Below are 15,540 nucleotides of genomic sequence, written 5' to 3'. Positions count from 1 at the left end.
GACAACAGCACATATCCTCCCCATGCATGTACTGTATATTGTATGATGTTGTGTTATATGTTATGTTTGACGGGAATCAGCCTACCTTGTAACATCCTGTACTGAACCTGAATTCCACCAGCTTTGACTGTGTGGTCATTAAATAATCTAATCTAATCTAATCTTCTGTGGCAGAGCATTCCACAGATTCACAAATCTCTGGGTGACATTTTTTTTCCTCACCTCAGTCCTAAATGGCCTACCTTTTATTCTTAAACTCTTACCCCTGGTTCTGGACTCCCCCAACATCAGGAACATTTTAGCATCTAGTCTGTCCAATCCGTTAAGAATTTTATATGTTTCTATAAGATATCCTCTCATCCTTCTAAATTCCAGTGAATACAAACCCAGTCGACCCATTCTTTCATCAAATGTCAGTTCTGCCATCCCGGGAATTAACCTGGTGAACCTACACTGCACTCCCTCAACAGCAATATTAAACAACTATTTAAGACCATATAAGTTTGAAGGCATCATACTACTAGCTTGGAAGACGGGATGCCAGAGTCAGGTTAGCAAGTAAAATCTTTATAAGTGTCCTGTACCTGCAGTAGTATTGACAGAGGAAGAGAACTGCTTATACTGTACTTCACCAGCAGCCTCTGTTGTCTAAGAGCATCACCCTAATACCTGTTATTTCTCACTCTCACATGGCCATACTTTGCTTGGTTCTCTAGGGATTGGAGGATTGCCGTCTACAGGTGTCACCCAACAGGACTGACAATTGAAAGAGTGGGCAGCGCGGTGACGCAGCGGTAGAGTTGCGGCCTTACAGCGCCAGAGACTTGGGTTCGAACCCGACTCCAGGTGCTGTCGGTACAGAGTTTGTACGTTCTCTCTGTGACCGTGTACATTTTTGCCGGGTGTTCCGGTTTCCTCCCACACTCCAAAGATGTACAGGTTTGTAGGTTAATTGGCTTGGTATAATTGTAATTATAATTGTAAATTGTAGAATAGTGTTCGTGTGCAGAGATTGCTGGTCGGCACTGACTTGGTGGGCTAAAGGGCCTGTTTCCACGCTGTATCTCTAAACTAAACTAAAATAAAATAAACCAGAAAGAGATGGACGTAATCATCATGCACGAGTTACTTTAACTTTTGTGCTGGACAAAATATTGGAACCAATTCCAGGCAACAGCATAAACTTTCATTTGGGGAGGCATAAAGCAATCTGGGCGGAGTGAGCCCATGTGACTGATTTAAGTCAAGTCAAGTCAATTTGTCACACTTTTTAAACATAGAATTGTAATATACAGGAACAAGCCCTTCAGCAATCATGTCTGCACCAACAATAATGCCAATATGAACTAATCTTAGTTGCTTGCACATAGGTTCAAATCCCTCTATCCCCTGCCTGTTCGTGTACCTATCTACAGTGCATTCAGAAAGTATTCAGACACCTTCACTTTTTCCACATTTTGTTACGTTACAGCCTTATTCTAAAATGGATTAAAAAAAAATTTAAATCATCATCTACACACAATACCCCATGATAAAAAAGTGAAAACAGGAGTCTAGAAATGTTTGCAAAGTAATTAACTGAAATATCACATTTACATAAGTATTCAGTCCCTTTGCTCAGTACTTAGTTGAGGCACCTTTGGCAGCGATTACAGCCTCACGTCTTCTTGGGTATGACACTACAAGCTTGGCACACCTGTATTTGGGTAATTTCTCCCATTCTCTGCAGATCCTCTCAAGCTCTGTCAGGTTGGATGTGGAGTGTCGATGCACAGCTATTTTCAGGTCCCTTCAGAGATGTTCAATCGGGTGCAAGTCCAGGCTCTGGCTGGGCCACTCAAGGACAATCACAGACTTGTCACAAAGCCACTCCTGCGTTGTCTTGGCTGTGTACCTAGGGTTGTCCTGTTGGAAGGTGAACCTCCCCCCTCAGTCTGAGGTTCAGAATGCTCTGGAGCAGGTTTTCATCAAGGATCTCTCTGTACTTTGCTCCATTCATCTTTCCCTCTATCCCGACTGGTCTCCCAGTTCCTGCCACTGAAAAACATCCCCACAGCATGATGCTGCCACCACCATGCTTCACCGTGATGAGCGGTGCCTGGTTTCCTCCAGACGTGATGCTTGTCATTCAGGCCAAATTGTTCAATCTTGGGTTTATCAGACCAGAGAATCTTGTTCCCATGGTCAGAGAGTCCTTTAGGTGCCTTTTGGCAAACTCCGGGCGGGCTGTCATGTGCCTTTTATTGAGGAGTGGCTTCCGTCTGGCCATTCTACCATAAGGCCTGATTGGTGGAATGCTGTAGTTGTCCTTCTGGAAGGTTCTCCCATCTCCATAGAGGAACTCTGGAGCTCTATCAGAGTGACCATCAGGTTCTTGGTCACCTCCCTGACCAAGGCTCTTCTCCCCTGATTACTCAGTTTGGCCTGGCAGCTAGCTTTATGAAGAGTCCTGGTGGTTCCAAAGTTCTTCCATTTAAGAATGACAGAGGCCACTGTGCTCTTCGGGACCTGCAATGCTGCAGAAATTGTATCATACCCTTCCCCAGATCTGTGTCTCGACACAATCCTGTCTCGGAGGTCTACGGACAATTCCTTCGTCTTCACGGCTTGGTTTTTGCTCTGACATGCATTGTCAACTGTGGGACCTTATATAGACAGGTGTGTGCCTTTCCAAGTCATGTCCAATCAATTTAATTTACCACTGGTGGACTCCAATCAAGTTGTAGAAACATCTCAAGGATAATCAATGGAAACAGGATGAACCTAAGCTCAATTTTGAATGTCATAGCAAAGGGTTTGAATACTTATGTAAATGTGATATTTCAGTTATTTCTTTTTAATCACTTTGCAAAAATTTCTAAACACCTTTTTTCACTTCTTCATTCTGTGGTATTGTGTGTAGCTGATGATAAAAAAAAAAGGAAAATAATCCATTTTAAAATAAGGCTGTAACGTAACAAAATGTGGAAAAAGTGAAGGGGTCTGAATACGTTCTGAATGCATTGTAAATGCCTCCAGAATGTTGCTATCATATCTGCTTCAGCCATCTCCCCTGGCAATGTTTAATTTAGTTTCGAGATACAGCATGGAAACATGCCCTTCGGTCCATGGTGTCCACAATGATAATCTCTCACTCGTTCACACTCGTTGCCAAAACTATCAGCAAAATTAGTGATTTTTAAAACAATAGAGATTTACATAGGATCATGATTTATGTTTCTCCAAGATGATTTAACCTGGCAGTGAATAGAAATGAAATTATTGCTATAAATTATTTTGAGAAAAATAATTTGTGGCCGTTAACAGAGATTCAAATATCTCAAGATGTTTAATTTACTAAAGAGAAGATCTGTGGAATTTCATTGTACTGCCAAGGGCAAAATACTTGCGTTTCAATGCAGTTACAATTAATTCACAAAACATTCTCCCTCCTTGTGAATCTGATTGCATCTTTTCTTGAATCAACAACTGCCGACTCTTTAAATGAAATGAAAACTTGATTGCAAAATATGCACATAATAAAGGTGCCGATGATAATTGGGAAAATGTTTTGCTTTCAAATCAGATTCTGGTGCCTGTTATTGCTCAATCTCAAGTGGCAATGCATCACCTGGTCCACTCATGATTGGAGTCCTCTAAGGACTGCTAATTAGTTCAGGTTAATTTAGTTTTGAGATACAGAGTAGAAACAGGCTCTTTGGCCCACTGAATCTGCACCGACCACGAGTTCTATCCTATACACTAGGTTCAATTTACAGAAGCCAATTAACCTACAAACCTGCCCGTCTTTGGAATGTGTGAGAAAACTGGAGCACTCGGAGAAAACCCACGCAGTCACAGGAAGAACATACAAACAGCACCCGTAGTCAGGATTGAACCCGAGTTTCTGGCGCTGTAAGGCAGCAACTCTACCTCTTCGCCACATATCATCTTTGGGTTGTATTCCTAACTGGAAAAATATGATTTGTATAATTTAATAATTTTGTTTAAATCTGCTTTAGATCTTTTCCTACTTGCCTTTCTGTAGCTTTCTGTAGCTTCCTAAATCCTTTCGACTTGTGATCACAGTTTCAAAATAGCCATACTGTGACAACAATAGATACATTTTGTTTTTCCTTTCTGTTTTTTTTTCTATAATTTTTTTATACTACAGTCAAATACGATAAAGATGCCTGTAGCTACTGGAATGAATTCTACAGAGCTCACCAAAACAAATTCTTCAAAGATCGTAGATGGTTGTTCATGGAATTTCCCGAGCTCCTGCCACACAGAACACACGAGTGTAATGAAGTTGTCCTTGAACCGGAAAAGACTTCCATATTATTTTCTGCCGTTTGCTCGCAGATGCAAACAAAATTGGACAGTGTTTACAAGACCTATGCTGAACAGGCAGTTGAAACTGTGGAGAAAGCAGAATCTGCAGAGAACAAATGATGACATGAACATGGAGCATAAAGGACAAGACTGGAAATGGATGGACAGACAAAAGAATCAAGGATATTTTCCTGGTATTGACTTCAATTTCAAAATATTTGAGGTATGTGTGCAGAGCAAAAAAAAGGGCATTTGTATTGACTGTATTTTTATTAGTTTATGTAAGGTGCTGTTAAATGTACAAAATGTATACAAATCTACCAATACAGTATTTTCTCACAAATTTGGTGACAATGCACTTCCAGATATGTGGGATCTACCACCAAGTTGTCAATAGACGTACCACTTCTCTCCTTGTCTGTCATGCTATTATGAAGCAGATGTCAGTTGTTTGTTAAGGAATTGAGATAAAATTCAGATTAATTTAAATGTTTCCATTGAATTTCCATCCTTTTGGTGTAGAGTTGGCGTTCAAATAGTTTGAGCTAGCAAAAATTATTTCTGTGCAGGAAAACTCCATTAGGAGTTTCTGATTTCCATCAGAAAACTCCTGGGTGAGTAGCAGGTTATAATTATTCAAGTTTCACCTATTTTTGGACGGATTATTTTGTATGCCATTTACAGGATGTTTAAATCTGTTGTCATTATTTTACAAAATTAGTGTGAATAGAGTTTAAATTGAAAGCTTTTTTCAAAGGTGTTAATTGCATAAATAAATGGGCTATTAGTCTGTAGTTCATATGTTGCACGTGCAGAGATCATTTTGTGGGTAGAAGAAAAAATTGTATTCTAAATGTTCTCGTCAATTGATCTGCATAATCTAATTGATCTAATAATTAAAAATGTGCTCACACCGTTTAACATCAGTGCTTGACCTTATATGTTCTATTCAAGTGAAGTTGCTGATTTGTGATTCTGTAGCCAATCAATGAACAATCAAAGGGATTACTGAGACTACCCCTAACTTCACTCTTCCCCACTTTGCCTATATAGATTTCAGTGATGTTCAGGATGTGTACAACACTTCCTTTCTCTTCACCCTCTATGAAGTAACTTACTGAAACATAGGTTGAACCTTTTGACTTTATGATTCAGGCTCTGCCTATTGAACCATAATATTTGACATTTATTTAGCAAGTGTAATTGTGCTACTTGCAATCTGCTGACCACAAAATATAATACATTTATGCTTTTATGCTTGATTTGATATCATCAGGTTGGATGCGGTGCAGGAAACAGTGTTTTTCCTATCTTGAGTAAAATTCGGTAAGTAAAACATTAGGTCTAAACTTTTGAATTTAATTTACCTTCATTTAGAGTAGTAAATAATTGAAGAGTTTTATATTAGCAGGCATTGAAATATTAGGTTCATAAGGCATGGGAGCAGAATTAGACCATTCGGCCCATCAAGTCTGTTCCCGCCATTCGATCATGGCTGATCTATTTTTCCTTCTCAACCCCATTCTCCTGTATTCTCCCCTTAACCTCTGACACCCTTGGGCACTTTGCAATCCTCTACAAGAAACAATGAATTCTCTACACAAAACACAAAGTACCAGAGGAACTCGGTATTATTTTTACTCTGTATCATATTACTTCACTTAACAATTATGCCATGATTGAAAAAAATTATTTAAAAAAGTAAACTTAACAATATATGACCACCAGGCACGCCGGGGAGATGGCTGCTCTGCCGGCAGTCTGTTCGTATTTTCTTTATTTTTGTTATTTTTTAGTGCGTTAAAAGTTTGTTTTAATGTTCTTCGGTTTGTTTTATGAGGGGGGAGGGGATCGGGGGGAACTTTTTTTTCAAGCTCTTACCATCCCAGAGATGTGATCAATTTTCGGATCACATTCTCCGGGCTCTGCGGCCTAACATCAGAGCTGATCCCTTGCCTGGGATCGCTCCCACCACGACCACCGCGGAATCACCATCAAGGGCTCGCAGTCTCGGGTGAGACCGAGTCGGGAGCTCCAACGTCGCGGAAGGTTCTTCCAGTGAGGTTCGATCGCCCGGCGCGGGGGAGCTGACATCCCCCCCGATGCGGGAGCTTGATCGCCTCAACGCGGATGGCCCGAACGCCGCCGGCTACGGGGGTCAAGATCATCCCGTCAACGGGGGCTCGAGACCCACGACCGAGGAAGAACAAAAGGAAGAGACTTGAACTTTATTTCGCCTTCCATCACAGTGAGGAATGTGTAGGAGTCACTGTGGTGGATGTTTATGTTAAAATGTGTTTTTTTGAGTGATCTGTTGCTTTTAATTGTATGACGGACCTGGCCAATGAAATTCCTCGTATGTTGCAAAACATACTTGGCGAATAAAGTGTGATTCTGATTCTGATAAGGAACAAACACACATTTTGAAAGCAAAATACAACAGAATATGCCAATCTGAAAAATAAGGCCCAAGGGTCTATTTCCATGCCGCATGAGTCTGACCCCAATTGCATAACGCAAAGTACAGGAGGAACTCATTGGGTCATTGGTGCATTAAATAAGAGAAATTCAACCTTTCCGCTCAGTTTCTGAAAAATCAGTAAGATTGTTTTTGTGTTGGATACATATTGTAAGCATTTTCTCGTGATTGGTAATTACTGGCGAAAAAGAAAAGTTTTTTTCTAAATTACCTGTGTAGCGTGTGTCTTGGAATAAAGCACGGAGTCGTGTTTAGAGAGAGACACTTTTTATTCTGATCCTCCCGGTTGTAGGGAAGACCAAACGAGAGAAAGATGGCACCCAAACCCCAGCCTTTAAAGCCTCCGGCTAAGGGCCGCCTCCGGACTGAACCACTCCTGTGCCGAGGGGTTCGACACTAAGGTGGCACGACCCTTGGGAGCCGCCACAGGACCCCCCCCCAGAACCAGAGGCACGAAACGCACCGGCGGGCGAACGACCCGGCCAGCCCGTGTGCGGAAGTTAGCCGCTCGTGGGGCTTGCGGAGGCATAGGTGGAGGGACAGGACGAGGGACCGGCGGGAGGACAGGTGGAGTGACAGGCGGAGGGAGCCGTGAAGGGGGGCGCCCTCGGGGCCGAGGTTGGGCAACCAGCACCGGCTGGTCAATGTCCAGGTGTGCCGGCTTCAACCGGTCGATCGACACTGCCTCCGGCTGGCCCCCCATATCCAGGACAAAAGTCGACTGCCCGTGTTCCAGCACTCGGAACGGACCCTCGTACGGCCTCTGGAGTGGAGTCCGGTGGGCTTCACGGCGCAGGAAGACGTACGGGCAGTCCCTGAGGGCTGATGGCACGTGTGGGCGAAATGTCCCATGGCGGGACGTCGGGACGGGTGCGAGCCTGCCAACTTGCTCGCGAAGGCGCTGTAGGGTGGATGAGGGCGTTCCCTGCTGCCCCGGCGCCGACGGCACGAACTCCCCGGGCACCGTGAGTGGCGACCCGTAAACGAGCTCCGCCGATGATGAGCCCAAGTCCTCTTTGGGAGCAGTCCGGATGCCCAGCATGACCCACGGCAACTCGTCCATCCAGTCCGGGCCGGAGAGTCGTGCCTTCAGTGCTGCCTTCAGCTGCCGGTGGAATCTCTCCACCAGACCGTTAGCTTGCGGGTGGTAAGCCGTGGTGTGGTGTAGCCGCACCCCCAGCAAGTGAGCCATGGCTGACCACAGCTCGGAGGTGAACTGTGGCCCCCGGTCTGAGGAGATGTGCGCCAGCACCCCGAAGCGAGCAATCCAGTGCGCGGACAACGCACGAGAACACGTAGCCGTTGAGGTATCGGTCAACGGAATGGCCTCCGGCCACCGCGTGAAGCGGTCCACCATTGTAAGCAGGTGGGTGATGCCCCGGGACGGCGGGAGAGGCCCTACAATGTCTATGTGGAGATGGTCGAACCGCTGGTGAGGTAGACCAAACTCCTGGAGCGGCGCACGGACATGGCGCTGGATTTTAGCCGTCTGGCACGGAATGCAGGTGCGAGCCCAATGGCCAACCTGCTTGCGCAGACCGTGCCACATGAAACGAGCAGCCACTAGTGCCGTTGTCGCCCGGATTGATGGGTGAGCCAGTCCGTGGATCACCTCGAACACCCTCCGGCGCCAGGTGGCAGGGACGATGGGGCGCGGCTGACCGGACGACACATCGCACAGGATTGTTTCTCCCCCAGGACCGAGAGGGACATCCTCAAGGCGGAGGCCGGAGATGGCAGTCCGGTAGGCGGGTACCTCATCGTCCGTGAGCTGTGCCGCCGCCAGAGCAGAATAGTCCATTCCGGGCGCCACCTCGAACACGGCGTTGATAGCGGGCCGGGACAATGCGTCGGCCACCCGGTTGTCTTTCCCCTTGATGTAGCAGATAGATGTAGTGTACTCCGATATATAGGCCAATTGCCGCTGCTGACGTGCGGACCAGGGATCGGAAACTTTCTGCAGGGCGAAAGTGAGCGGCTTATGGTCGGTGTAGGCGGTGAACGGGCGGCCCTCCAGGAAGTAACGAAAATGGCGCACAGCCAGGTACAGAGCCAGGAGCTCACGATCGAACGCGCTGTACTTGGTCTGCGCACGGTTGAGGTGCCGACTTAAGAAGGCCAGGGGCCGCCAACCTCCGCCCGTCAGCTGCTCCAGCACAGCACCAACCGCCGACTCCGAGGCGTCCACCGTGAGAGCAGTCTGGGCATCTCCCCGCGGGTGTACCAGCAGTACGGCCCGAGCAAGGGCCTCCTTCGCGCCGTCAAAAGCTGCCTCCGCCTCGTGGGTCCACTCAACGCTCTTGTGCTGCCCACCCGCCAGAAGTTGATACAGGGGCCGCATGATGTGGGCCGCGGATGGCACGAAACGATGATAAAACGCCACCATGCCGACAAATTCCTGCAGGCCACGCACCGTGCGTGGGCGGGGAAACCGGCGGATGGCGTCGACCCTGTCAGGCAGGGGAACCGCGCCTTGCGCAGTCACGCGGTGGCCGAGGAAGTCAATTTCATTCACCCCAAAACGGCACTTGTCCAGGTTGATGGCCAAACCATGCTCGCTGAGCCGCTGACAGAGCTGTCGAAGGTGAGCACAGTGTTCCTGTTGCGAGCGGCTGGCCACCAGGATGTCGTCCAGGTACACGAACACGAAATCGAGGCCGCGACAAACCCCGTCCATGAGGCGCTGAAAGGCCTGTGCTGCGTTTTTGAGGCCGAACGGCATCCGAGTAAACTCGAAAAGCCCGAATGGCGTGATGATCGCCGTTTTCAGCACGTCATCTGGGTGAACTGGGATCTGATTATAACCCCGTACCAAATCCACTTCGGAAAAAATCGTGGCCCCAGCCAAATGGGCCGTGAAGTCCTGGATGTGGGGTACGGGGTATCGATCCGCTGTTGTTGCCGCGTTCAACCGTCGGTAATCCCCACATGGCCGCCAGCCCCCGCTTGACTTGGGGACCATGTGGAGTGGGGACGCCCAAGGGCTGCTTGAAGGGCGGACGATCCCCAAGGCCTCCATCGTGCGGAATTCCCGCCGTGCCAGACGCAGTTTATCTGGTGGCAGTCGCCGTGCTCGTGCATGGAGTGGTGGGCCGGTAGTCGGGATATAATGCAACACTCCGTGGCTGGGGGTTGCTGATTGAAACTGCGGAGTGAGAATGTCAGGGAACGCAGCCAAGATACGTGCAAATCGGGAGTCCACGGACGCCAGTGGCCGTCCCACCGGTTGATCCACACGCAACGTGATCGGCTCCATCGTAGTGGCGTTGATCAAACGCTGACGTCCGACGTCCACCATGAGGGAATGCGCCCGGAGGAAATCGGCCCCGAGCAATGGTTGGGAGACGTCGGCAATGGTGAAATGGCAGGAGCCGAGCACGATGGGAACCATCCGCAGTCCATATGTGCGGATGGGGCTGCCGTTCGCCGCGGTGATGACGGGCCCCCGCTTACCGGAACGAATGTCGGCCAGCGAAGGGGGCAGGACGCTGAGCTCCGCTCCTGTATCCACGAGGAAGCGGGTCCCGGAGCGCCAATCCCAGGCAAAAAGGCGATGAATTTGGCCGGCCGCCGCGGGGACTATTGGCAGCCGGCCCAGGCGTTTCCCGGGAATGTGCATGGCTGGCGGCATTGTTGTGCTGCAGCACCCCAGCGTTGATGGTAGTAGCACCAACGTCTCCTGTTGGAGTCACTTGGAGCTTGCCTGCTCCTGCTGGTGGTGCCTGCCGCTTGCTGGCGCTGGGCTGCAGGTGCAGTACCCCTCACTGCCGCTGGGGGCGATCGTACGGGCCGTCGGGCTGGAGCTGTCACTCCTTCCACATCTCCCCCGCCCCACCGGGGGAATTCGGGAGCTGCTGGGGTGACATCATCGGCGTACCTGCTGACGGCGAGCGCGTTGACGTCATCAGGGCGCGTCGACCTCAGCGCGACCCCGTCTCTGCTGACGCCCAGCGCGCTGACGTCATCAGGGCGCGCCATCCACAGGGCGTCGGCCCGCCTCCCGAGGGCCCGAAGGTCGGCAAACGAGACGTCGGTGAGCTGCAGACGAATGTAGGCCGGCAGCAGATGCAGGTATGTATACTCAAACATCAGGCACGGCGTGTGCCCGTCTAGTAGAGCCACCATCTCCTTTAGGAGGGAAGATGGCCGCCGTTCGCCTAGGCCCCCCATATGCAGGAGCCTACCAGCACGCTCCATCCTACTCAGTCCGTAAATCTGGAGCAGGAGCTCTTTCAGGCCGAGGTATTTATCATTGTCCGGGGGGTCTGCGAGGAAGTCCGTGACCTCTTCAGCCGCATCCTGGTCGAGGGCTCCCACCAGGTAGTAGAAACGGGTGGGATCGACCGTGATGCCCCGCAGGTTGAACTGGGCCTCCGCCTGCTGGAACCAGATGAGCGGCCGGGTGGTCCAGAACTTGGGCAGTTTAACGGAGACCGCGTCCAGAGACAGGGCCAGGCCGGCCTGTGAGGAGGTAGGGCTTTCTCTGTTCTCCATCATGACGCCAATGGAGCGTCGGGGTCACCAATGTAGCGTGTGTCTTGGAATAAAGCACGGAGTCGTGTTTAGAGAGAGACACTTTTTATTCTGATCCTCCCGGTTGTAGGGGAGACCAAACGAGAGAAAGATGGCACCCAAACCCCAGCCTTTAAAGCCTCCGGCTAAGGGCCGCCTCCGGACTGAACCACTCCTGTGCCGAGGGGTTCGACACTAAGGTGGCATGACCCTTGGGAGCCGCCACACCTGAAAATTAGTCTTCAAATGCTTATAACTGATGTTGTTACATATTAAATAGCAAAAGCTGGCTTGATTTCACAATATATTCAGGGCTTGTATTTTTTATTTTCTTTGGTTTGAGGTTTTTTTTAATGGTGGATTGGCAACCAGATCACCATTAATTAGTCAGTGGTTTATGTCTACATTTTGAAAGCTATATTCTTGAATCAAATGAAAATGTCATTTTTGCATGATTAATGGTATTAATGGAAAATTAAAAAAAAATCTGAGTTGGCCTTCGGACTGTTTAGTTTAGATTGATTTTAAAAATTGAAAAACAAATCTCTGTGGATGATAGATTTTTATTGTGAAGTCTGCATTTTGTTCTGCAAGATGTGTTTGATACCTCGCCCTCAAGATGCAGATGCACAAGGGAAATGGGGGGTGGGTGACAGCTGAGGTACAGTTTGGCCCACTGTTCACCATTATATGCAGCTGCTACTCCTCGCCTCAACCATTTGTAATGTTTTTAAAGCATGTAGTTACCAAATATTATTTTAGCTTGCATCAGATTTGGCACAGAAACTGTAGGACCAAGGATCTGTTCCTGTGCTGTACTGTTCTATGTTCTATATTCAAATGAGTGTGCGGCACAGTGGTGCAGCTGGTAGAGTCACCGTCTCACAGCACCAGAGACCCAGGTTCAATCCTCACGTTGGGTGCTGTTTGTGTAGAGTTTCCACATTCTCCCTATGACCACGTGGGTTCTGTTTGCTCCGATTTCCTCCCACATCTCAAATATGTGTGGATTTGTGAGTTAACTGGCAAAATTAACTGTAAAATTGCCCCTAGTGTGTAGAGAGTGGATGCGAAAGTAGATTAACATAGAACTAGTGTGAACAGGTGATTGATGGTTGGCATGGTTCAGTGGATTGAAGGGCCTGGTTGCATGTTTCTGTCAATTCCATTTCATTCAACTCGAGCTCCTTGTTGTGCATGGTTGTTACTAAACAGATTTCAATGCTATAAATTTATGAAATAATGAGGAAATGACCATGCAGTAAATCAGGACAGATAAGTTAAAGTAATATAGAAAATTACATCAGGGAATTTAGTTAAGAAACTAATAGAGCAGCCAAGGAAATTTCATTTTGTGCACTTTTTCCACTGGGAAAGCTGTTCCTCGTCTCATTCCTCATTCCTTGTTACCTTGTTTTCCTTTCTCTTTTCCACTGATTTCTTTGAGGTGATTATGATTTCCTATTAAAAGGATGGATTGCTATTCTGTATTGCAAGAGACGAAGAGTTCAAGAGGATGTTTAAATGTCGTATGCACTGGGACTGGAATGGGAATTCTTTCTTGCTGAGTCTTTATAGGTACATTACATGCTACAACACAATAAATATACAACAAATGATGTTATTCTGGCTAAACCAGACCATAACAGTACAGGCATGTATTGTCCTTTCGCTGACTGGTTAGCACACAACAAAAGCTTTTCACTGTACCTTGGTACACATGACAGTAAACTAAACTAACTGACTAACAGAGCGCAACCTTAATAGAGACAGAGTGCATCGTAGATTGATCCTGAGCTAGGGTTTGGCAGGGTAGTTCAACAACCTAGCAGTTGATGGGAAGAAACTGTTTTTGAACCTGGGGGTAACGGTTCTCAGGCTCCTGCTTCTTATTCCTAATGGTGGCAGCATGATAAGCATGTTCTGCACCATTCAAACAGATTTGAATCTCCTTGATTACTTTGATTCATAGTTACCTAATATTAATCCAACAATCATCATACGTCAGCTATAAGTTTATTCACGTTCTTTATGGCTAGCATCATAGAATAACATTGCATGTAGACCACAGGAAGCCATTCTGGCCAGCTGCTCATTGTCAATGTTTATGCTCAATGTGAATTTCAAGTCTTTTTGTATCTAGACTAGACCTATCAATTTCACTCTATTCCTTTCCCCCTGTTTGTCTAACTTGTTAAATACATCTGTGCAACTTGCCACAATAGTGGACAGTCCAACATTTTAACCTCTCCTTAGGTAGATATATCTTCTGAAGTTTATATTAGATTTATTTGTGGCCATTTTATATTGCCTGAAGAAGGGTCCCAACCTGAAACATCACCTATCCATGTTCTCCAGAGATGCTGCTTGACCTGCTGAGTTACTACAGCACCTTGTGTCTCTTTTTTATATTGTCGGTGGTACTGTTTTGCCTTGTGGATAAAATTATTTTCTTAACATGCATCCGTCAAATAATTTATTAATCTTAAAAATTTGGAGAGAGGTCAATCCTCACTACCCCTTTGCCGTAATGACTTACACTTGGTAGTGCCCCTTATCACTGAGCCATGTTATGTAGCTAGTCATTTAAATTCAAAACTTTATGACACTAACCTGGAATTGTATTGTATTACATTTGCATTTTTTAAATCGTTTTTTTGAAGAGATTGTTAGGTAAATGGGTGAAACTTCATAGAGTAATATGAATTTGGGCGGCACAGTGGTGCAGAGGTAGTTGCTGCCTTACGGTCCCAGAGACACAAGTTCAATCCTGACTATGAGTGCTGTCTGTACGGAGTTTGTACGTTCTCCCTATGACCACATGGGTTTTTCTCTGGCAACTCTGGTTTCCTTCCACACTCCAAAAATGTACAGGTTTGTAAGTTACTTGGCTTCTGTAAATTGCCCCTAGATTGTGGGATAGAACTAGTGTGCGGGTGCTTGCTTGTCAGCATAGACTCGGCGGACCGAAGGGCCTGTTTACATGCAGCATCTCTAAAGTCTAAAATTCAAGGAAATGGAAGAAATTGATAATTTTTTCCCATCATTACAGAGATTCCAGTACATTCCTTTATTGTTGTGATTTTTCAACACATGCCGTGCATCTGGTGACGGTAGGCACATGAATTGTTTTCTCTTTATTTCTTTTAATATAAACTTTTGAAATGTATTGATTTGTCTTTGAATATCAAAATTATGCCTTGTGAGATTAACATTTTTTTATCATTATGTTGGTCAAGTTTATACTAAAGTTTGCACAGTGGCACAGCTTGTAAAGCCACAGTCTCACAGTGCGAGTGACCCGGCCTCGATCCTGACCTCCTGTGCCGTCCATGTGGAGCTTCCATGTTATCCCTGTGACCGTGTATGTTTTCCTCTCACATCCGAAAGATGTGTGGCTTTGTAGTTTAATTGGCCTCTGTAAATTGCCCTTAATCTGTAGGGAGTTGATGAGAAAGTGGGATAACATAGAATTAGTATGAACAAGGTGATTGATGGTCAACGTGGACTCGCTGGGCTTGAGGGCGTGTTATCATTCTGTATCTCTAAACTAAACACAACTTTAAATAATTAAATAAATCAATATGATTTAAATTTAAAAAAGAAAGATGCAGAAGCATGAAAATAGTTTTGATTTTTGTAACATGCAAATAGCACAATTTGCTTCTTTGATTTCTAATTGTCATGTCTATACTTTATAAATGAGTACTGTTTTAATTAATACGAATTATATCTTACTAATTTAGCTGTAATAGTATTGCCTTTATTCATCCAGTTCTTCATCATCTCTCTGTAGTGTCACCCTTTATACAATGCATCCCAGTGTCATGCCTTTGTTCATGATATGTGTGATGAAGCAACTTCCACTTACCCGTTTCCAGATGGAAGTATTGATGTCATTCTCCTTGTATTTGTGCTTTCTTCTATTCATCCAGAAAGGTGGGTAAAGGGGAAGAGCAATGAGAAATATCTTCAGATTATTTGAGTTTATTTAAATAAACTCGAGTTGATATCCAACATGCTACATTTTAATTTAGATCGTCATAACATTTCAGAACACATATAAATTTATGAAAAGTACATGATGTATGAGAAATATATTGCAGTAAATATTATTTAGCAGTAATTTTACTATATCACACATTTTGCATTTGTTTGATACCTGGTGCAACGACCCACAAAGACATCCATAAATATTTTTCCGAAGCCTTAAAAGGTAATAATTGCAGAGTATA

The 15,540-nt window shown here is 46.1% G+C and overlaps 1 protein-coding gene across 1 annotated transcript in view; it reads left to right on the top strand.

Annotated features, from left to right (window-relative positions):
• Positions 1-15,540, top strand: part of mettl8 (methyltransferase like 8) — a 34,866-nt gene that overhangs the window by 9,299 nt on the left and 10,027 nt on the right. The window contains 5 exon segments of the mRNA XM_033024018.1: positions 4,154-4,404; positions 4,406-4,537; positions 5,591-5,640; positions 14,358-14,418; positions 15,102-15,244. Of these exon segments, the coding sequence (XP_032879909.1) occupies positions 4,154-4,404; positions 4,406-4,537; positions 5,591-5,640; positions 14,358-14,418; positions 15,102-15,244 (637 nt within the window).

Source organism: Amblyraja radiata, chromosome 7 (genome assembly GCF_010909765.2).
Source record: "Amblyraja radiata isolate CabotCenter1 chromosome 7, sAmbRad1.1.pri, whole genome shotgun sequence".
NCBI classification, from domain to species: Eukaryota; Metazoa; Chordata; class Chondrichthyes; order Rajiformes; family Rajidae; genus Amblyraja; species Amblyraja radiata.
The sequence above is the reverse complement of the archived record's forward strand: the minus strand, read 5'-3'. Positions and strand labels throughout refer to the sequence as shown.